The sequence below is a fragment of the Anas platyrhynchos genome, chromosome 12, assembly GCF_047663525.1.
Source record: "Anas platyrhynchos isolate ZD024472 breed Pekin duck chromosome 12, IASCAAS_PekinDuck_T2T, whole genome shotgun sequence".
NCBI lineage: Eukaryota > Metazoa > Chordata > Aves > Anseriformes > Anatidae > Anas > Anas platyrhynchos.
The window spans coordinates 7,815,622-7,840,251 of NC_092598.1; the positions used below are offsets into that span (position 1 = coordinate 7,815,622).

General features: G+C 36.2%; 1 protein-coding gene across 5 annotated transcripts in view; it reads right to left on the reverse strand.

Moving 5' to 3' along the window:
- Window positions 1-1,318: 1,318 nt before the first annotated feature.
- CDH8 (cadherin 8) overlaps window positions 1,319-24,630 on the reverse strand; it is a 204,712-nt gene continuing 181,400 nt past the window's right edge. For 4 of the 5 annotated variants that reach the window (XM_013098274.5, XM_005018256.6, XM_038185527.2 and 1 more), the window contains 2 exons: window positions 4,495-4,746; window positions 1,319-3,381 (listed from right to left, as the gene is read on the reverse strand). In XM_013098274.5, coding sequence (XP_012953728.1) covers window positions 2,888-3,381; window positions 4,495-4,746 — 746 coding nt within the window. In that variant the 3' untranslated portion in view covers window positions 1,319-2,887. Of the gene's footprint in view, window positions 3,382-4,494; window positions 4,747-23,650; window positions 23,776-24,630 lie in introns of all 5 variants that reach the window. The other variant, XM_021271466.4, reaches the window with a different exon arrangement.

Sequence of the window (24,630 nt, forward strand, 5' to 3'; positions counted from 1 at the left end):
AAATTACACTGAATTAGTTTGCAGAATGAATCATTTCCCTTCGGTGGGGTAGCAACGAATTTAAAAAATAGCTTTTTGCTATTGGTGGATCTCATAAATTCATTACATTTTTTATCCCATGTGCATTGTAGATATATTCATATTTAGAGCCTGTACATATGCACAATTTAAAGCTATGCCCACCAGTAGTAGCTACCATCTCTGTTTGACTGACAATGATGAGATTTCTGTCATGCTTTGCCTCTTCCACAGTGCCAGTGATGGGATTTTTTTCTCTGAAAATCTTATTACTGGATGTGCTGTCGTGGTCTCAGATGGAACTTTCAATCAAAAAGGCAATCAGAAGGTTATCCATTTGTGAGTTTTCCTACAAAGGAGCTTTGCAAAACTCTACAGTGTATGCTATAACTCATAGTCAGAGCTACTTGTCCTAAATGCTTCTATGACTATAGACAATAATGTGATATCTCACAGCACCTTCCGTTGCTCCCAGGCTTGTGATGGACTAGACTAGAAATTGGCTCAGTGTAAATTTCAAATCAGACTTTTGCATTTACGCTACTATATGCTACCATGGCAATTCAGAACACCCTGGCACTTGGTACAAGATTAGTAAGAACATGTTCAGCTGCTGTTATACTCTCTTATATAAATATATTTGACTTCATTCAAGGAAATTTGGATTTGACTTGAGAAAATCATCTAAAGGATTCATCTAAGGATTGCTCCTTTTCTATCTTTAGATGACGTCACTGTTTAGGTTATAATATTACCTGAAGTGTTAGATAAAGTTATTCAGAGACAAAATTTTTGAATATAGTATAACTTAAATGATAGATCACTCTTTCAGTAAAATCTTTACAATATGTATAAGTAGTGGTGCTAACTTATTAATTGTCCACAAACTGCAGTCATTAAAATCAGCCATGCTGTAGATGAAGCAAAGTCGACGTTTCCATTTTGAATTCTAAATGTGTTAATATGTTTTTGTTTGCAGAATTAAAATTACTGAGGAACTTAAAAAGAAGGTATTGTTTTTACTAGTAATACTTGGGGAAAAAAAAAAAAAAGTTATTTTTCAGCATGGTGCAGTGAATTAGACACACATAACTCCTGTGGTCACAGGCTGCTGCATATCTAATTCTCCAAACACTATCAAAAAGTGCTTCAAACATTATTCTTTTTATTTTGATTGTATTCATCTAATAAATAAATGATTTTGGAGAAACCATATTCCTCCACAGATTATGAAGTTTTTCAGGGAGATTCCTTTCTGCAGTGTACAGGTAAAACTGAAAGGAAAGCAATAACAAGAAAAGTATTTATAAAAATATATTTCACAAAGTAGGAAACAATACAGGAGTTTCTCTGAATACAATACATGGAGTAAATAAACAAACAATAATATAGCATCAAAACAAAGTAGAAAATTAAAATGATTTGCATGTAATACATAGTTTTATTATACAATTGCTACTTCTAAATGGCAAGTTTGCATTACAAATTGAGTATGCTTGCAGCTTCTAGTGCTGTTCTTTCTCTGTGTGCAAGAGCCCTGGTGCATCACTATGAATATTATAGAAAAGAAATGCTAATAACATAAGCAGTAAAATTATGTACACACTGGTTCCTGCTCTAATACAGTGGAGAACTATAAGCATGTTTTTTACTGTACTGTGTTATGTGTGGATTTCTAAAAGTCTATAGTTTAAATATTCACATGAACCAGTTTACTTCCAGCTGTTTGTGCTTGTATTAAAAACACCAGGTACTAGATTTATGAAGAAGATATAAAACGGTCAAAAGTTTTTCTCTGGGAAAGTTTTATTCCTGCCAGCATTCTCTTAAAATTCAGCTACTGCAAATGGAGAGGTTACTGCTTTAACCTGCAACAATTTGTCCTTTTGCTTTTCAAAATGTACATGTATTAAACATTCATTATATATAGAAAAAAATTAATGGATATAATTTAGTTTTCTTTATAATCTTACTCTATAGATTATCAGTCTTAATAAATAAAAGCAGTAATGGACATCAATAAAATATTTATTTCAAAGATTAAACAAATAAATTCGATCTTTAGCAATAAAATCAGCAATTCTTTCATATATGCAAGTCCATCCCCTTTCACGGTTTTTTCTTTCCGTTCAGAAGACGAAGCACAGGATTGATCCTTCTTCTAGAAAAAGATCCTTTTGTAAAGCAAGGTTTTGTACCCCTGCATCTGAATCTCTGCACATTAGTAGTATTTATTACCCATCACTGGAATGGATTAAGAACATGTGAATATTTTAAGGCTTGACACAATATTTAAAGATGATATTCAGTCTGTGGTTACGTGGCCAACAATTACTGTATGTACAATGTATGGTCACTGCACAGTAGAAGCCAGTAAGGATTTACAATGCTATTTCTATTCAGCATTGCTAAGAAGACCAAAATATTGCTTTTAACATTTCTGTGGCGGGATCTTTGTTGGCAATGCAGAAATAAACCATTAGCTTTACACATACTGGCAGGAGCTACTGTTCAACAGCAAAATCCCTGCAAGTCCATTTTCTAAGAAAGCACCAATTTCTTTTCATTCTTTTCAATTCACTGAAGATAATCAAAGATCCAAATCTCCATCTTCAGAGTGGTCAAGTGAATATCAAATATCCAAAGACTTCTAGACACTCCACATACTTTACTTCACACTCCACAAGACTTAACCTCCTAACATATACTTTTTTTATTTGGTTCAACATTACAATGTAGTTGATTTTATAGATGACTGGCGCTAAACTTGCCTCTAAAACAAAAAGCCACATTAGTTTTAACTAACAGTAGTGGCCCTAGAATATTACATGATCATTAAGTCAACAGTGAAAAAGTTTGTAATCCACTGTCAAGTTTCTTTGTCACTTTCTCCAACTGAGTAAAGTTCTCCAAGTCTTTTAAAGCGAGGACCCCATTCACTGAGGTAGTCAAAATTCTGGTCTGAGTCTGATGCAGAAGACTCCAATGAGCTAAGGGAACCAGCCGCTGACCCTCTTCCTTCATAGCCATAAATCTGGATTGAGTCATATGGTGGAGCTGTGGGATCATTATCAGCTTCATGAAGCCTTACATTAATAAATTCATCAACATCAACACCATTGGGAACAGGTGCAAGACCCTGCCTGGGCATAAATTGAAGATCAGGCTTAATATCCTTACGAGGCAAAAATCCATTAATTCCATCTGGATTTTGCAAAGTTGCAATGTCAAAAGCCTCTGTATCTTCTTCTCCACCTCCTTCATCATCATACCGAATAATATTTTCCCTCACATCTTCATCATCTTTGATGATTAGGGGCTCATTCTTATGTCTTCTTAGTGTTACAAACAGCACCACAATGACTGCAAAGAAAGCATCACAGACTGATTAGGTAAAAAAATTCTAATCAAAGTGATACATGTTAAGCACGGTTAGGGATGATGATAATTTGCTTCTTGTGAAAATAAGGGGTAGAGAAAAAATTAAAGGTTTGTAACTTCAACCCCACTCAAGTGATAAAAATCTGATCAGAACCTCTGGTTAGTCCTCTAGTTTGGTATTATCAGCTCATATTTACATTTGAAGCTCAATTTTGTGCAAGCAATAAGATGTGTACTTACATCTTTGAATCCCAAATTTTGACAATTTTTCCCTTTGGAAAACCTACAGACGTAGGTTAAGTCAAGCTACCATCACTCACTGAACATTAGTTCATAATGATCTACACTAAGGATGGACTTTTCCAAAATTAGAGGATGCTTTTCTGAAAACAGAGCTCTAATGATGGATGGAAACCAGTGCTTCTTATAGAATTGAAAAGAGAATAAAACTGTAAGGAAGAAAAAAAAGATCTTAGATACATCAGTTTCATAATCATGGACAAATGCATAAAAAGTTCTAAGAAGGTTATACTTTGTTGTTTTTGAAGTTTAATGCTGAAATCCCAATTGCTAAAAGCAAAGACACAAAGTACTGAAACAGGCCTTCACTGTTCTTGACTTGACTGACTTGATATCATCTACAAATGTTGTATATTTAGTTAAAATATACAGTGTTTCTTATCTTGGAAAGCTGTAATACCTCTTATGCCATTACAATCGAGAATAAACTCATACAAGTCTTGAAGATACAACAAACCCATTTTTCACCTTGTGCAGTATACACTCTGTTCACGTTTCTACTTGACATACATGATGTGATTTTTGGTTTCATAATTGATACTTGTTTATTATGTGACTTATATGTAAAATTCCTTCAGAGTGAGACTTTGCTTTGTAAGTTGTTTTTTTTTTTTTTTTTTTTTCTATTTTTTTTCAGTTCTTAGTACAGAAGAGACAGTTTTGACAAGCTTTTCAGTACTGCTATGTATCATATTGTATTAGATCATACATCCTTGTATGTGACTTCTTTGCTTACTTACAGCCACCTATGAATCAGAAAAATTTTGAACACCAGGCTGTGAAATCAATACGTACCTAGCAGCAAAATGATGCATGCTAATATTGCAATTAGGGCTCCCATGCTGAGTCCAATGGGAAGTACGTATGCTTCAACATTACAGGACTGGACAATTCCATCACTGCTGCAACCACAGACTCGAATAGTAAGTGTGCTAGTGCTGCTCATGGGAGGATTTCCACTATCACTTATTATGATTGGCAGTAGGTATACTTCTTGCTTCTGCCGGCTGAATCCACTGTGCTTTGCCAAAATGCTGAGAGTATTATCTGTAAGAGGGAAAATTTGCATTATTTTACCACATAACTGCTTTGTCTTGATACGTTCAGAAAAACCTCTACACAAACACGTATATGCTTCATTATATCCATCATACTGTCAGCGTGTGATAGAGAAATCCTTCCCCTTCCTGCCTGGCTTCCCATGCCCAAAAATGAATGACTGCAACATAGGCATTTTCTTGTGTCATTTGGAACGATCATAATGACAACTCCTCACATTCTTCTCTGCATACATCCCTATAGATGTCTTCCCATCACAATTCATCCGTATTTTTCAAGTCACACAGTCATAAAAATTCAACCAGGAAAACAAAAGAGAAATGATATGTTAAAGTAATCCTAACAAAGCACATTCATCAATTAAAGCAAATGTCCCATGCATTATAATCAGAAATTGCACAACGTTTCACTTTGCAACAAAATATTCTTCATTTTTATTAATAAGCAATATAAAGACAAAGGTAAAGCTGAATGTATTAAAAGTTGTAGGCCTAATTTTCAGTGACCTAAACATTTTGTAGGTCTCCACAACGTGATGAAAACAAATCAAATCAAAACAGAATGTATTTCTGTGAAAACAGCCAGAGGAAATGGGTCCAGGACATTTTTACCTCTGGACACATGCAGATTCTTAATTTTAGAAACTTTAGAAACTTATACAGGTGTCCTCACTGTGTGGTATCTTACCTAGACATAAAGTTACTCTCTATCTCTCTCTCTTATTACTCTCTATCTCTATCTCTCTATACTACTACCAACTACTACTTAACTGGTAACAGTGGTCAGAAGTATACAATTAGTACAGAGAAAAAAAAAAAAAAAAGGTGAGAAGATGAGGGATTTGCACAATGTATATGTATGTATACTTGTTTTTACTTAAATGTGCTTGTCTTCTTTCTTCATAATGGTCTTACACCACTTCAGTAATGTATTAAGTTGAACTTACAGTCTGCCAACAGAGGCCCATTTAGCTACTTAAGCTTAGCCTTAGAGTTAAATACAGAAATGGCTGTGGCTGTGCCAGTATTAAGACTCAGTCAATTTACTGGCAAATACAGACATTTGCCTTTTCTATGTATATCAAACTGAACATTTGACTCATTAATTATAGATGTGTTTTTTGTCCTCTTCCTTTTTCTCATATACAGTTAAACTTCTCAAAATCACTCAGTTCTGTATGACCATTAGAATTATTAAAATATAATTACTTGAATAATTCCATACAATGTGGCATCTATACTTTAAATACTATTTTAAATACTATTAATTCTAATTGTTCACTTTAGAAAATTACTCTAAGAATAGAGTTGATTTTGCTTAGAGGGCAACCATATGAATTCTGTTGTGTTTAGTTGTAAGAATCTAAATCAGTCTTTTAATTTATGGGTAGTTTCTGAATCAAATTCCTGGGTCAATACTTGAGATTTTCTAGTGCCTTTAGGTATTTATAGATTCTAGCCATTTAACAGCATATTCCTTTCAAACACCAATAATGTTGCATGTACCAACATGCTTAGGTATAAATCACATTTAGTAAGAGTATCTAATATGCAAGACACTGATTTATTTACATTTATTGAGCTTAAAACAAAAAATAAGGTAGCTCGAGTGCAATGTGAGTGTGCATATACATAGAGAGACTGTAAGAAAGCTTTGTGTCTACTTTGACCTTTGTGCTGGTCAGGGACTCCCCTAGAAACACAAAATAGTTTATAGATATTTGTTTTGTACTGACTGTGATCATCAGTAACATTTCTGACAGTCCGCAGTATTTGTGCAGCATGTATTAATACCCCAACATAAAAGACACATGTATGCTCTGAAGAACTGGCAATGGACTACAAAAAACAGAGAAAGATGCAGAGAAGGGAGAAGGGGGAAACACTCATGAAGTTAATACTGTAAAGACATTTTTCACATCCAAAAAATACATTTTAAATGCAATATTTTACTCTCGATGTTCTCTTTAGGATGCATATTAGTAAGGAATAAAGGCTGTAACAGAACACAATGATTGCAGAACGTAATGAAAAAATTCTAAACTTTATCATGGCGTGAACTTATATCAAGTTACCAATGAGTGAGTAACCCCTATAGCTAATTTATTACTGCCATAGAACAAAAGATGAAAAAGGATAATTTCTTATGTAAAAACATGGGAGAATTGTCTCTTACAAAAGAAGACAGAAGGCTTGTTTTCTCACTCAGTGACTACTGAATTAAACTTCAAGCCTCTTTTGGAGCTCAGGGTTTTGATTCTGCATTCTTCCTGTATCCCTTCCATGGTGGAATCAACAACCAAGCATGCTTATGTATCCTAGAGACGTTCTTACTAAAACTTATATTGCAGGTTATGCAATGGTTTGAGAGTTTTTCATAGCACCTAGAATACATAATAAAGAAGTACCTATAAATCAACTACTTTGTAAAGCAGTATGCATATGAGCACTTCATAATTCCTTTGCAGAACAATAAGGTTTATTTATTTGTTTATTTATTCTTCAGCAATCCAGAGTTTCTATCTATTCAAGTTAGAAACTGTCACATCAAAACTGATAGCAGCTTGGAGCTAAATAAATAAGTCCAGTCCTTCCTTGTGCCCTTTTTAGAATTAAAGGAAACATATGTGTTTACTAAAGATAAGTTTCAGGTACAAGGCTCTTAAGAACTCTGACAACTCAGATAGGACCAACCTCCTCGATGATAACCAATTATATCTGCCACTTTGATGCAGTGGAAAAGGCAAGTATATTTCAAGCCAACAATTAGCACACCCTTAGAATTAAGCAAAAACTACACTCCTTCCTGCTGGTAGAATTTATCAGAGATTAAAACGCATACATATGAAAATTAAAACACTCCCAGTGTCATAAATGTTTTCTAGCTGTCACACAAGGAACGTTACATTATATTACATTAGAAAAATAATTTCGTTATCATAGAATCATAGAATATCCTGAGTTGGAAGGGACCCTTAAGGATCATCAAGTCCAACTCTTGACACCGCACAGGTCTACCCAAAAGTTCAGACCATGTGACTAAGTGCACAGTCCAATCTCTTCTTAAATTCAGACAGGCTCGGTGCAGTGACCACTTCCCTGGGGAGCCTGTTCCAGTGTGCAACCACCCTCTCTGTGAAGAACTTCCTCCTGATGTCAAGCCTAAACTTCCCCTGCCTCAGCTTAACCCCGTTCCCGCGGGTCCTGTCGCTAGTGTTAATGGAGAAAAGGTCTCCTGCCTCTCGACACCCCCTTACGAGGAAGTTGTAGACTGCGATGAGGTCTCCCCTCAGCCTCCTCTTCTCCAGGCTGAACAGGCCCAGTGCCCTCAGCCGTTCCTCGTACGTCTTCCCCTCCAGGCCTTTCACCATCTTCGTAGCCCTCCTCTGGACACTCTCCAACAGTTTCATGTCCTTTTTATACTGTGGTGCCCAGAACTGCACACAGTACTCAAGGTGAGGCCGCACCAGCGCAGAGTAGAGCGGGACAATCACCTCCCTCGACCTACTAGCGATGCCGTGCTTGATGCACCCCAGGACACGGTTGGCCCTCCTGGCTGCCAGGGCACACTGCTGGCTCATATTCAACTTGCTGTCTACCACGACCCCCAGATCCCTCTCTTCTAGGCTGCTCTCCAGCGTCTCATCGCCCAGTCTGTATGTGCAGCCAGGGTTTCCCCGTCCCAGGTGCAGGACCCGGCACTTGCTCTTATTGAACTTCATGCGGTTGGCAATCGCCCAGCTCTCCAACCTATCCAGATCCCTCTGCAAGGCCTTTCCACCCTCATTCGAGTCCACAACTCCTCCAAGTTTGGTGTCATCAGCAAACTTGCTCAAAATACCTTCTATTCCTACATCCAGATCGTTTATAAAAATATTGAAAAGTACCGGTCCTAAAATGGAGCCTTGAGGAACCCCACTAGTGACCGCCCGCCAGCCTGACGCAGCGCCATTCACCATAACCCTTTGGGCCCTGCCCGTTAGCCAATTGCTCACCCATCGTATGATGTTTTTATTTAGCTGTATGGTGGACATTTTGTCCAGTACGCTCCTATGGGAAACCATGTCAAAAGCCTTGCTGAAGTCCAAAAAAATCACATCAGCTGGTTTCCCTTGGTCCACCATACGGGTGATCTTATCATAAAAGGAAATCAGGTTAGTTAGGCAGGACCTACCCTTCACAAACCCATGCTGGCTGGGACCAATGACTGCTTTGTCCCCCAGGTGTGCCTCAATACGTTCGAGAACCATCTTCTCCATGATTTTACTAGGCACTGACGTGAGACTGACAGGCCTGTAATTGCTAGGGTCTTCTTTCTGACCCTTCTTGAAAATCGGCACAACATTTGCCAGCTTCCAGTCTACCGGGACCTCTCCAGACTCCCAGGATCGTTGAAAAATAATTGAGAGAGGTTCTGCAATGACGTCCGCCAGCTCTTTCAGCACCTGGGGATGAATCCCATCCAGACCCATGGACTTGTAGGGATCCAGGTGGAGTAGCAAATCCCGCACACGTTCAGGGTCGGTTGGGAGTTTGTCATCCCCACCGTCCCGGTCCTCCAGCTCAGGGCACCCTGGGTCCCAAAGCCCATCATCGGCATTGAAGACAGAGGCAAAGAAGGCGTTAAGCGTCTCTGCTTTGCCTATGTCATCGTCTGTGAGAAGACCTTCCCTATCAAGGAGCGGCCCTATGTATTCTTTAGTTCTCCTTTTTCCATTCACATATCTAAAAAAAACCTTTTTATTTTCTCTCACAGACACAGCCAGCTTCAACTCTAGGTGTGCTTTAGCCACACGAATTTTCTTCCTACAAACACGAACAGCATCCCTGTATTCTTTCCATGTCACCTGGCCCTCCTTCCAGTAACGAAACACTCTCTGTTTCTGCCTAATCTCCATCAGAATGTTCCTGGTCAGCCACGCCGGCCTCCTGCCACGCCTGCCTGACTTGCGGTATTTAGGAATTGCCTGTTCTTGTGCTTCTAGGAGGCATCGCTTAAAGAGTGACCAGCACTGGTGGACATCAAGGCCTTCAAGAGCAGCTTCCCAGGGGACCTTGCTGACTAGTTCCCCGAGCAGCCTGAAGTCCGCCTTCCCCATATCTAGGGATGAGGTTTTGGTGGCACTTTTCCTTCTGTCACCGTAAATTTTGAACTCAACCACTTCATGGTCGCTATGACCGAGGCGGCCACCAATCACCACATCTCCCACCAGACCCTCTCTGTTTTCCAGCAACAGGTCAAGGAGGGCGCCTTTCCTAGTTGGCTCCGTTAGCATCTGCACCAAGAAGTTATCATCTAGGTGCTTCATGAACCTCCTGGACTTGCTCGTGTCAGCCGTGTGGCACTCCCAGTTAACGTCTGGCAAGTTGAAGTCCCCCATAAGGACAAGGGGAGTTAATCTCGAGGCCTCTCTCGTTGCTGGGTTTTGCTGAATACTAGTGTGGATAGCTTTACCAAAATAAGTGATTATTAAACCTATTGTAAAAGGTGCATTATTTTTATCTAATAGCATTCTTTTCCTGCTCAACACCCCCTTTTTCAAATACTGAAAAAAAAAAAATAAATTTATCTGCCCATTTGACTTTCTCCTGCAAAAATAAAAATATCTCAGCATGAGTTGCATCCTTAATTCTTTTACTTTAACCTTTGAAAAGATGAAAAAAAACAGCTGGGTGAGGTTCAATTTCCATCTCTCTCTGTGTGCGAAGTCCCACTTAGAATATTGCTACATCTGTAGTCATTTATTCAGGACTCTAGAGACTTTTACAGTTATTTTACACAGTGACTTCTCATATTCTAGAAATCCATACTAACACAGCCTGTTCCATCTAGCCTGGTACAGCCCTTATCTGTCCCAGCTGGAGGACAGGATTGATATGCAGAGCTCTAGCATCTCTGCCCTTTACAGATATACAGAAGATGTAAGGCACCAGAATTAGGGAGAAATGAAAACCAAAATCTGCTCTTGTTGGTGTCAACTTCACTTTCTGACCCACTCATTGCTGTTCTGCCTGGTTCAGAAAATTCTAATAAGCCAGAATCAGAGAGTAAAAGGAAGCAAAAAATGAAGAGTAATATATCAGACACAGAGAAGAAGGCAGACAAAAACAAGAGGAAGGAAGTGGGATGGAGAAAATAATTTGCCTATTTCTGCCACTGAGTGAGGCTATGATGTGTAAGAAACTACCCAGTACCAGTAATGGTTATCAATTCCAGTTCAGAAGAAATGAGATAAAAATAAGCAAAAGATGACCAAGATATTTGGAACATTTATCTGAATTATTTAATTGTAAAAGAAGTTATAATGACTGAATAGTTAGTATCACGTAAGAAGAGCTGCACGACAAGAAAAACCTTTTCCTTTTTTTAAACAGAGATTTGTTTTGTTAACAACTGCCGTGCTAGACAGAAGTTGTATTTGTTGTGCCCAGGCAGGAAACCGGCAGTAAGATATAGCCAATATGAAATGTAAAATAAATAAATAAATATATCCCTTGGTGTCACTGGAGATGTGACCCTTGAGCAGAGAACAATGACTCTCCAATTGGCTTTTTAGTTGATTCCTAGAACTTACAAATAAATCCTAGCAGCTGATTAGCAATAAACTCAATTTATCTGATTTGCTTTCTTCTCTCTGAGGACATTCTCCTTACCCATAGCTGACAAAACAGCAGGAATCTCCTCCAGGAATAACCTCCAGCACTGCTGCATGAATTAACTTGGCAGCAGGTGCTCAGCAGGAGAGGGGACAATCACTTTCCACTCATCTTTCCAATTAACCTGCTGATCCTTCATTATAGCGCTGTTCAGGTTATTTATTTATTCATGTTACTTTTAGCAAAACAAGGAAAATTACACATGGGCAAAAAAACCCTAACCTTCTCTGTTAATAGAGCTCTAAAGTAACCTGCTACAGACAGACAGACACCAAGTCTTTACCCCCACTCAGTGAGGTATATTCAGAAGGTCCTTTGACATTCTCAATATCCATGTGAGCATCCCTAATTCTGTACCCTTTTACAAGGGAAAGGATTGAAGAACTTCATCGAAATGCCAGAGTCCTATTAAATTCCACAGGAGCTATATTCTGTCGTGCAAGCTTAAGGAATAGTGCACGTTAAGTGATCTTAATAATTGCCTTAACTCCTCACAATTTTTTCCATCAGTGTGAGGTCAGAATACACAGCTCCAGGAATACATAACTACATTTTGGACCCACAGCTAATTTTTACCATTTTTTAAATGTAAAACCAAATCAATTATTTACATCTGTAGCTCTCAGTTTTATAAATTTACAATCAATACAAAAGAGGTGATCAGGACACCATAATATAAATGGATCACACTGTAAGATATCTATGTTAGAGCATCATTCTGGTATAATAATAATTCATTCAACTAATTCACATTGGTCCCCACAAAATAAAAGAAACAACGTCTGACTTTTTTTTTTTCTTTTCATTTTTTTTGTTGTTTCCTGAATGGCTAAATCATTTTCCATCATATTTAACAAAGAAACAGAAAAAATTAGAGTTGATTTTTATCAGGGAATATTTTTTTTTCCAAAAAGAAGGAAGTTAAAAACTAATGAGTAACTAGAGAACAAAATTGCCAGATACTGTTATTTAATCCAGCTCTTACTGGCAGTACTGTAGCAAAGTAACTAACTCCAACTTACAGCTTTCACCAAATCTTGATTTAAAACTAGTTCAATGAAGACATTTTATTTTTCTTGTGAGTCCATTTCTACTAGTTCTGCCTACAAGCAGATTTGTATAACAACCATGAAATAGACTGCTGTGGGAATATCTCCCTCACAGCTGAAACAAAGATTGACAGTATGGTAGGTCTTCCTAAGATACCCAGTGTGATTTCTAGGCAGAAGTAGTTTGAATAAGCATAACTGAGGACATGCTTAAAACTGCGCCAAGTACTTCTTGCAGATTCTCCACTGTTCTCAAAACCTGTGATCTCTCTTGAGGTTTTTGGATGAAAGATTTTGAGAGAATTTAAGTGTAATGATTTTAATCCAAAGCAACTTTTCTACTTGTTGTGAATGAGTGATATCAATGCTTTAATGGCATTGACATCAAGACAGATGTAAAATCAACAAGCACGAGTTGAATTCATCTTCCACTTTTGTACAAGACATGCATGTTGCAATTTTAAGTCAGACAATAAAATGATTGAACAAAAGTAAAAAAAATAGAAGTAGTCAGTTTATATCCAAGTGTCATTTTCTTTGCACACACTATTGCAGTTCTTTAATTCCCTGATGATCTCTCTAATATTCTGAGATCAGTGGAGTAACCTGCAGTGCAACCTTCACCTACATAGCTATTTTTCTTTCTTTTCTTCCCCCCCCCCCCCCCCCCCCACACACACACACTTTTATAATTTTCTCAGAAAAATCAAATCATTAACAGTATTAAGGACTTTGTGGTAGAAATCTATGCTGGATACATTATATGGAGAAGGAAAGTTTTAATTGGAAACTTTACAGCTGGAAATTCTAGAACCACAGTGAAGTATGTTTCATTTCTTTATATTTATTAGAGCTATCTTTGAAACTATTTTCTGAAATCATTAGCTTAAGGGGAGTTTGTGTAAATTTTTTAGTTTAAAACCAGATTTTTTGTAATATAGAGTCCTTAGGCATAAGTAATAGAGCAGCAAGAACATTCTTACTGTGATACTTCCTGCTAATTTAAAAAAGGCCCTAGAAGAAGTTACTCAAAGAAGCTGTGGATGCCCCATCCCTGGAGGTGTTCAAGGCCAGGCTGGATGGGCCCTTGGACAACCTGGTCTGGTGGGAGGTGTCCCTGCCAGGGGGTTGGAACTGGGTGATCTTCAAGGACCCTTCCAACCCAAACCACTTCTATGGCTACAGGTTCTATGATTCTAAGATTGCTTGTTAGAAGTTTGCCTGTCTTTAGCATGTGGAGAAAAAACTATTTGTTCATTAGCATAACAATTTTGTTTCATGATTAATCTCAGCATTTTCAACATTGATGTATATATACACCAAATACATTTTTAATGAAAACTTATGTATACATATTAACATACATACGTATGTATAAATATTTCATGTGTCATTTTACACATGTGCATGAGTATCTTCCTTGAGGAGACAGCATCTCAAAATTAAAAAAAAAAAATCCCATTGAACAGCAGTATACAAAGAAGATGGCCCTTTGCCTAATTTTTATATTGAATGCATAAGTATTTTGTTCAAGTAGAAGGTGTATAAAATAAGCTGAAAATAAAAAGATGCTATTTTTAAAGTATATTCTGACTTATATTAACCAAATCATACGGACACTGAAACATTCACAGGTATTTCAAACTGACTTGCTTTTCATGAATGTCAAAAATCTGTGATGTCTTCAAAAAAGTAGATTGATGACTGCTATCATGTTTGATAGCAGACATCAGGTTCAAAAGAAAAAAGTTTTTGTGCTATAAAATTTCAGCTGACTGATCAAAGTGTCTCTGCTGCACCATACTGACATATAATGGCAATTTACAAAACATGCCTATGACACACTATCAACCATCTTAATGCATTTTTGTGTTTCTAGAAATCTAGAGTTTCTGGAATCATTTTAAACACCTATAAAAACAAGGGTAAAAAAAAAAAAAAAGTTTTTAATGAGAGAAAATACGTTGACAAGGTGAAGAATTGGAAAATGTAGTATATACTATATTATATAGTATCTTTATTTTTTTTTCCTTTACCAACTGGCCTAAATAATAACAGCTTATTCATCCAAAATGGAACTGCTGAATCTACCAGTGAATAAAGTAACTAAGGACATTTCCAGGGCATGTATTCCTCTGCTGATATAAAAAGTGCTTCTGAGAATTTTGAATTATGAACAAAATATTTCATCATGTAGAATATCTCACTCATGCTGAAATTACTTGAAGGGTGAATAATCGCATTATTTTGATTCAGAACTTGCAGTAAATACATTTTTGATATAATTAATAATAACAATAAAACAAACCACCAAAACCCAGGCAAATAAGAGCAAAGTGATGGAATCGGCATTTCCTCCTACTTTTTTCCTTTGAAAAATGTGAACTTTAGATAATAGTCTGTATAATTTTTGGTTCTATTCCTTTGGAAAAGTCTGAACTTTAGATAATTGTCTCTTAAGTATTCTAAAACTTTCCTTTGACCTTTAGTCCAACAGAGCTATAATCATACCTAGCTATATGGTCACTTGCAGTCTAGCAGCAACTATTGCATTTTGTACTTTGTTTTTTTTTTTTTTTTTTTTTTTTTTTTAACCCATTGAAGGAAGGATAGCAAATCCCTGCTAATGAAATAATGATGTTGAAACATGTATTGTCTGAAATAATACTAATTTTACTATTAACAGGGTAGAAAAATAATCACGACATAATACCTCTCTCTTGTTAATATACAAGGCAATTTACTAATGGCAAGTCAAAAAAAAAGAAACCTTGGGCTCTGGGTCTGTTTAAGCTCTACAATCACTACTGTTCTCACTGAATGGTACCCTACCTTCATGATTTTAATCTCACCTACTCTGATTTTTTGCCCATTTATCTCCTCCAAGTTCCCTGATGCCAGTTGTGATTGACACTTCCATAATCTGAAGCAAATTCAGACCTCTGAAGATGCAGGAGATGCTAAAACAGCACTGGCTTTTGCCTCTCATTTTTCTTGTCTGTATTCAACAAGCCAGCCACAAACTTGTTTACTAATAATCACATTGCTTTGACATGCTTTACTTTATTCGGATCACATCACTACATGGCATGTGCATTGAATGTTACATCTGTAAAGTATAAGAATTAATGCAGGTTGCCAAGCTCTAGTTTAGAAAGAGAGATGAAATGCCTGTCAAATGTGCTTAGCATTAAAAATACATTATTAACACAGCAATTTGCATAGACTGATGTATCATTTTTGAAATCTACATATTCTAGTTAATTCTATTATCTTGTTATTTTAACCAAAAAGTTTCAGAATGTAACACTGTGTATTGTAATGCTTTGATAGAATAAAGGCAATATTTTGCATCTAAACCAAGAACTTTTCATTATTGTTTTACCAGATTCCAGCAAGATACTTTGAAGATAAATAAGAAATCCAAAGTATACCTAGGATTTGCCATCTGTATTTCTCTTTAGGGATAATGAATTCTTATTCTTTCCATGACGGCATACTTACAAGTGCAGTCAAGGAGGTGAAACTAAGTAAAGACAGCTATTTAAGCGCCTTCTGTCACAGAGATTTACAGTTTTACACATTACATTGATTCAGAAATCTATTATGTGTAAAGCTAAATCTGAAGCAGATTCAATGAAATTTATAACACTTCTGTTAGCTGATGGAAGAGTTCCAAGAATTCCAACCTATGTTCTTTACCTTCCTCACATGTCCTTCAATTCTTACTTCAGTGACTTACTTTCTGGATCTGGAAAAGTTCAGTGTCTTCATGAATATTAAGACAATCATAGATGTTTGAATTGAATCTTGCTTTCTATAATTTAAACTATGAAAACAATAGTACAAAATATAAAACTTCAGTAGGAACATCTCTGGTTTTAAAATGTGATGTGTTTTTGGCATTTAAGTGAGTTTCACACTAAGCAAATTAACATCCACTTCCCCATGCCAAAATGATTATCTTTGCTGTCCAGATGCTATGGAACATGCACATGCACACCACAAGAATTTAGACTAATTCACTGGTAGATAATATAACAGTCCTTTAAATCTGAATTTGAAATCGGATCTATCAACCTAAAGCTTTGCTACAACAGTTAGTAAGCTAAATTCAGGGCATACCAGTGTATTTCCATTATGCTTTTTTTTTTAAAAAAATATTATTACTACTTTTTTTTTTTTTTAATAATGTTCACTTTAAAATACAGTGACAGAAAGCAACAACCAGACTATTAAAAGGAAAAAAAAAAATCACAAACACACAAAAACAACCAGAATTTATTGTAATGCTGCCTATTTGTACTGGTGTAATAAAGGTCTTGTCAGCACCTCCATTACAAAATGCCAACTTTCAGGGGTTTACAAGTCTGACATAACAACTTGCTATGAAAATTTAGAATGTGCAATCTCTGCCAAAGAGCACTGAAAGTTAAATACAACCTACATTGGCTGTGGCACTTTTAAGTCAGAAAATAAATTTTTAAAAAATTACTTAACATTTTCTTGAACTGGTGTGACTTAACAACAACAAAAAAGTGGCTTTGATTTTAAAAAGTGCCAGCCCCTGCAGCTCCTACATACACAGAACTCCCTTTAACTCCACTGAGAAAAATTTATGTGAGAGGACTGAAAGAAGTGCTATAATACATTTTTGTAAATGTCATCAAGAGTTATATTAGCTTTTTGTAATTTGAAAGACTGAAATGCTATGGTAGAAGATTGCCCCTGGGCACACAGGCAGTCTGATAATGACTTTTTGAAGATGTTCTCATATGCAGATTACATATAACAATTTGTTATCGTCAGAACATTAATGGCAGTAATTTATACCCCTGTCTTACGTCCAAAATATACACAGTGTCTTATTATGTGCACACCTCTCAATGAGGATGTCTCCTATGGTGAAAACTAATGGTCAGTTGAAATGCTGGACACAGCAAAATATGTCTAGAGAAGGAATTTCAGTAAGCAGAAAAAAAAAATTCTGTTTGTAGAGTGCAATATAAAAGTTTCAAACAAAACACTCCAGATACTACTGGGAACATTTCTGCAAACCCTATACCTTCTGTATACTGTAAGTACTATGTACAGGAAAGTTGACGTAGCCAAAAACTCCAGGCTAGCATGTACAATCGGACTATTGATGTCTACAGAAACATATATGCATATGCCTTTAAATTTTAAGATCTGTGCATACTGCGAGCCCCTAACTTTGCATACATGCTATACACATCATGACACAAAGCACAACCAGGAATGTCAACATTTGAGTTCTGTCTCACAGCTGTAGAATTACTTCAAAGTCAATGCTTATATTAATAAATACCATAGATTTACAAGCTAATTTATAGCATCAGTTCATAAGATGTTCTAGAATTTTCACAGAACCACAGAATATTCAAGCAGGGCCATCCAGACAGCTCTTGAATCCAAGGATGGAGATTCTGCACATAGTAAAGCATTTGTCAGTCACAATTCAAATCCATGAGCAACAAAACAGAAAACATCTTATTCATTAGTACTCTTCACATGATGCTGAGGAATTATAAGGAACAAATAGGTAATGAACCTCTACGCAAAGAGAACAACTTGCATATCACAGTGAAATTGTTTCCTGTTGTCTTCTAATTCATGATAAGATTCTGTCAAAATACAAAGGAAGTGTGTAGGCAAGAGCCGCAATAAAAAAATATGAAGCAGTGTCAAGTAACAGCATTAGTAGGCAATGCTATTGGCAAAGGAGAATACACCTTAATATACAAACCAACCAACCAACCAAACGCAAATCTATGAGCTTGAAGGAAAACTTAGTGCAAAAGAAGAGCAGAAAAAAAAATTAAATAAAAGAAAGCAGATACTTTTAAAAATAGAACAAAAGATACATGTTTGAAAAGGAAAAAAAAAATCAAGCAAAGACAAATTTAGTATAGAAAAAGTGAGGTTCTTTGAAGCAAGTGGATCTGCTAGACAGACTGCCCTAGAACTCTACGAAGTTTTTAGCAAATACATCTATGGTCCGGTGAGTTAGCAGAAGACAAGCACAAAACAAGAGAAATATGTTACAGGAGATTATTTTTCTCATTCAAAAATAGAAAATGGTAGCACAGAGACAGAAGCTGTGGGATAGATAAAGATGGTATAGAAAGAGACATCTGGCATAGAATCAACTACATTCCTCTGTATTTAGTATTCCAGGTCCTTAGGCAGGTCTCCATTTCATTTCTTGAGCTACAGAATCACTTCTACATGTTTTGCAACTAGGAGTTTCAGAAAAATCAAAAGAGACAGTGTAATGCACTCCTGAAAATCTCATTCCTTACTGATCTGTAGGGAGCTGCTAACAGGTACCATTAACGTCATATGTTAGTACCAGATGAACATTTTAAAAGAATGTCTGCAATGAATGCATGGCATAAATGACAGACACGGTGATCAAAAGACTTGTCCAAAATCATACAGGAAACCTGTAACCAAACTATACAGAACTATTCTGACCTCCAGAACAATTCCTTAACCAAAAAACATCACTCTTGTAGATTGCTCTTAGATCAAAGGGGCTTAATCTGTATTGGGTGAACACTATATAATTTATAGAACAGTTATATATAATGGATTAAAGTGCTATAGAAGGTGACATGGCAGAGTTCAGCAAGGTTCAGGAGTGACAAGCTCAAAAAGGCTACATGAAATATTTTTAAAAATTTCTTATGATTTCCTATAACTTAGATTTTAGCTTTTATTTAGATTGGACTGAATGAAAGATTCCTAACAAAATACAAACAAAATCAGAATTCTATGTGTTTTTATGAAAGCAAGACGAAAATTGTCATTTATTACATTATTAAAAAAATATTATTAATTTATTACATTATTAAAAAAAAATAGTGTTTAGGTTCAAGACAGGCCTACAGTCTCTAGAATACAAGCAGAGTACTGTTATCGACATTTAGTGATTATTACCAATCCTACTCTTAAGTTTTGTGATCTCAATACCTAACTCCATTCAAAATTCCACACATAATGCTTTATTTCTGAGTGATCTCTTTTTATAGAATCGGATGTATGAAAAAAATACTTTTTTGTAACAATTACTCCCCTGGAGTGCGCATAGCCGTTAGCCTACAGCAGAAGTTAAGTTTACTTACTTGAGCCCACAATTAGATTTTAGGTCAATCTGAAGTGACCTGACTTTGCTGTCTTAATATAGGCAGGCAGCTATCACTGCTCAGCTGCTTCACAGCAGTCTACTGTGTAGTCTACTACACACCCAGCCATGTTACCTTCCAAAGACCCCACTAGCTCTTCCTCTCCAGTACCATCAAGCAGACATCTGGTCCTTTTCTTGAAGTTCTTCTATTTATCTCTCCCTAATAAGCTGCCTTATTATTTCACTTCAAGCAGGGGCCCATCTTCACTCCTTCTATAATCATCACTGATTACCAAGTATGCGTATCCTATCATTTTAGCTACCCTCTCTCCCTAAACCAGAAGGGTCAACTTCGTGTTTCATTTATTTTCTGTATTTGGCTCAGAATGCAAGATCTCTGCATTCAGGAATATAACGTACTTTACCTCTTTTCTAGCCCCTAAATGGATTGCCTTCTAGGCATATTTATTATATAAACATTAAATACTAATAATTACATAAATATGTGACTAATTACTGGATGCTTGCCAAATAGAATACATCCTAATTAGACTGAATTAAATGAAGACCAACAATGTGACTCATTTTACAACAAGGCCACCCATGCAAATTACAAAATCACAAGTTGATGGGAAAATATCATAAGTGGTATCAAAAGAGAAAACACACATACAAAACCACACCAGAATAAAGGGGTTTTGTCGTTTTGTCATTAAAGCTTGGTACGTGAAGCACTGGTCAAAATTATTAAAAAATGGCTATGTCACTACTGTACTCGCTCTTGCCAAAGAAATACAGCCTTGAAAGGAGTGAGGATGAAATGAAGGGGTATGGAATAAATGTGATCACATCAGACAGCTTCAGGAGAATGTGTAGACATACAGTCCATGTAATAAGCAATGTAATAGTCTCCTCCTATGAAGAATGACTGATTCCAGTAATAATTACTTTCTTCCTGTACACCACTTGTGTAATTGGTTCAAAACAGGATGCACACTGGTACATGGTCCTTGTCTTTTTCAATCACATTACAATACTTTTCAGCAGTCTGTTTAGACGAGCCTTTTGGCTAAGTGTGAAAAATGAATACCTTCCATCTTAATGGAGGAACCATGTCCAAACAGTCTGTATACTTTCTATGTGCTGTATGGTGGATTTATTATAACACAGATTAATAAAATTAACATTTTACTAATCAGAAGAAAAAAATAACTGCTAATATGTGATGATTTCTGCTTTTTCTTTCTTTCTTTCTCTCTCTCTCTCTCTTTTTTTTTTTTTCTTTCTTTTTCCATTTTTAGCCTATTTAAATTCTCACTCTAGTGGAAAAGTGGGTGGTTTTTAATCTTAACTGCAACTGCAACTTCAAAATGGGACTACTAGCTAGTTTCTCATTAAATGGCAAAAGAAAAGTACAACTAAAACCAATAATAAATAAATTGTAATTTCCCCTCAACAGCATATATTAGAGCATGATAAAGCAAAGCATTCCATAACAAGAGCAACCAATAAATTTATAAGGCACAAAACAAGGAAGAATATGGTTTCGTGTCATAATTACCTAGCTACTTAGAGAGAAAATGCATATATTCAAAATAAAAGAAAACCTAACAGTGAGCTGAAAGCAACTTGTTAAGATAATAAAGTAATATTTTTAAGGTAATACAGTAATATATTGAGATGGTGACAGGGCAGAGGCCCCAGCAGAAACTTCAGCTCTGGAACATCGTCCCTCCTACCTAGTGATTTAAACCTGCTCTCAAGCAATAAAACATAGGCAGTGCATTGCCCATGAACACTTCCACCTCAGGAGTTGTTCTATGCAGAAAACATGGAGGATCCACTAAGAAACCAGAAGTTCTACTTTGACAGAAATCTCTTAATATGTTTTCAGAAGATAGATGATTAAAAACATGTAAACTTATCTCCAAATATCCTATATGCAGTTAATTATAAAACAAACAAAAAGACAGACAGAGAAATCAACAAAAAACATACAAAGAAACATATGGCGTAGAGCAGTGGAAGGGATTACTCCTGCATAGTCTGAGTTCTAAGCAATGCAATACACTTCAGAGATTTTAAATATCTTCTTCAACAGATCCTGTGATCTTTTTTTTTGTGAGAAAAATATTTCTGTTTTATAAGCACCTTAGATTCCCAATGCAAACTGTCAGTTGAAGAAATACTACGTCGTTCAGAGAACCTAGTAAGCCTAGCAAACATGACAAACGATAGTGATGAACTGTTATGCAGACTTCTCCTCTCACTCCCACTTGTTAAAGACCTACGCTTTCATGAAAGCTGATCTGCCCATCTAGGACAACAACTTGGTTAATTCACCTAACATTAAAGCAAAATGTATGTTAGAACTTTATTTTAATGTGATTAAATAGTACTAAGCTTACTAATCTGCATATATAATCATAGCATTTTAAAACACAAACAACTTGTGAGATGTAAGGAGCACATGTCTGCTGTCCATATGCTAAGATACAGATCAGAAGTGGAGGAGAAGACATTGGAAATAGTCTGTCCAAACAGACATTACCACATTAAAAAGTCTGAAACTTCTTTTCCAACTTCCATATATATAAATTTTGTTTCTATTTTGTTTGTTTAAGAAAAAAGAAATAAATATAACACTTGTAATAAAACAATGAATAGGGAAGCATAAGGGAAGAGAAAGGAGACAGTAATTGAATTTCCATTTTCCTATGCAGAAATATTTCACAAAATGGATGTGTTTTTGCTGCCATATTTGACTACGTATCAGTGATTTTAAAACTAGACACGGATAAGAGAGGAGGCAAATACTACTATGAAATACATTTGAAGTCCTATAATGTAACTATCATGGTTGCTGTTACATTTCAAGGAGTTATGTTTTTAGGGAGCCCTTGATAAGTAAAGGGCTATTTAAGCAATGTTTAACAGGGAAGACCAATTCCAGAAGGATAGTAACTGTGGATCTTGCTGTTGTCCTGTTAAAAACTAACATAGAAGTTTTGTACTCAGTAAGAACCACGTCTTTCTTTTTGCTAAGCTGTGCTGTTTTGAGACACCAAATTGTTATTATTTTCTTCACTATGTTGCTGAAATTAACTCATACTGAGGATTCAATTTGTTCTTATCTCTATTGTTTCTTTCATCCATGTTGCACATCATCATTACTAAAATAAATTTATTTTCATGCTAATTTGCTGGCCAAAATCTTTTCCTCTTCTCTTTCGTTTTCACAACCTTTTATGTACTTCCTCTTTTAAAGTAATGTCAGTGTTGTTCACCTTTCTTTACTTTTATTATGAAATTAAATAATTTAACTGGAAAAATATAAGTATGTTACACTGTCTGGGCAAGATAAAACTCCTACAGCAGGAAGATTCACAGCTGTCCAATCCATCTCCTCATCATGAGTAAGCACTGTCATACATATGGTACACAACACTGACCTCAGATCTTTTTCACTCAGATTGCATCTGGTTCTTAATTAGTTTGATTTACAAAATGAAACATAATTGATGCCTTGGCAACATTATTTGTGCTACTAGCACAAATAATAAATTAAGAATAAGTGAAGTAAAAGTCTCTTCAGTTATGTATGCATAATAGTATGCTGTATACACGTATATACAGTATTATCCTGGTTTTCCTCACTCACATTTTGTGTTGTTTTGGACTGGGTCATGTTTACATAGATGTCCTGAAATATCTATGTAATTGTGACCAATTTACATGATAGAAAATACTTTTTCTGCAAGGGTATAATGCTGTGGAAATTACTCTTATTTTCCACTCTGTATATACAACTCTTCTGTAGTTGTATAAAGGTTTACATTTGTGAGGGTTGGAAAGAAGTTGTCATCACAGAGCTAAACTAAAACAGTGCTGAAAAATTAAACAGCATTAGGAACAGAACTGCTCCCAGAGAAATACTTTACCAGCAGCAAAACTGTAAAAAGTACAGACGTGCTGGGGAACACAGAAGAGCTGTGACGAAGAGCCTAGAGATGCCTCAAATTGGACAATTGGCTTACCAGATGGCCCCCTCCTTGCTGGTTCATTCATCAGGTTGGCCTGTCCAGTCGAATGAAGACTTGATGGATCACTTCTGGCTTAGGGCGGAGGAGAGAGGGAATCTGTCTGTCTGGAGCCCTGCATCCTGAATACAGGAGAGGAGTGAATAAGGTTTCAGATGGACAGAATAGACAGAATGGTCAAAGTGTGGAGGAGCTTGGTAGCTGAGGTTAGCCTTTGAAGAGCTGATTCTATTTTTCTGACATTCACTTTCAGCTAGAGCAGCTAAAGGCACCAAGAAGAATTCATCTTGTTTTTTAGCTTATCGAAGTGGTGAAAAGCACACAACCATTGTAAGAAGGTGTAAATCATCCAGATAAGACTAAAAAGTATGTTTGCAGAGGATCTGCACTTAGTCTTCACCTGTTCTGTAGTTCTAATTAGAAGGGAGTCCAGAAAGAGCAGTGATCTGCATGCAAGAAGAAAGATGGGAAAGACAGCAGAAGCAGGTGTCAGCGAAGAAAGTGGAACAAAAAGGATTGGAGTGGAGAAATGCTGGTTTCCCATCCACACGAATGGAATCTTCACTTCAGAAAATAACATCACATCCGTCTATGCCAGAGAAGTTGTTTCAAATAGCACTCGATATTCAACATCAAGGAAAAACAGAACATCAGGGAACAACGGAACATAGTCAATAGCGATGTAAAGTAATAGTAAAGAAAGAAGGGGGAAAGGAAGCAGAAAGCTATTAGGTATGAAAGATATATACTGAGAATATTTTCAATCATGTTCTCAGACTAGATGGGACTAACACTACTGTACCATGGGAAGCGTAACCTTACTAGGACTACAAAACGGTATAGTAGAAAGGAGTTGAATATATAACTTCAACAACATTGTGAAATCATACAATGGAAATGAAAATGCATTCAGTGCCTGGCAAGTCAGAACTTCTGAGCACTACTGGAATGTATTGGGGTCCCTTGGTGATATTATA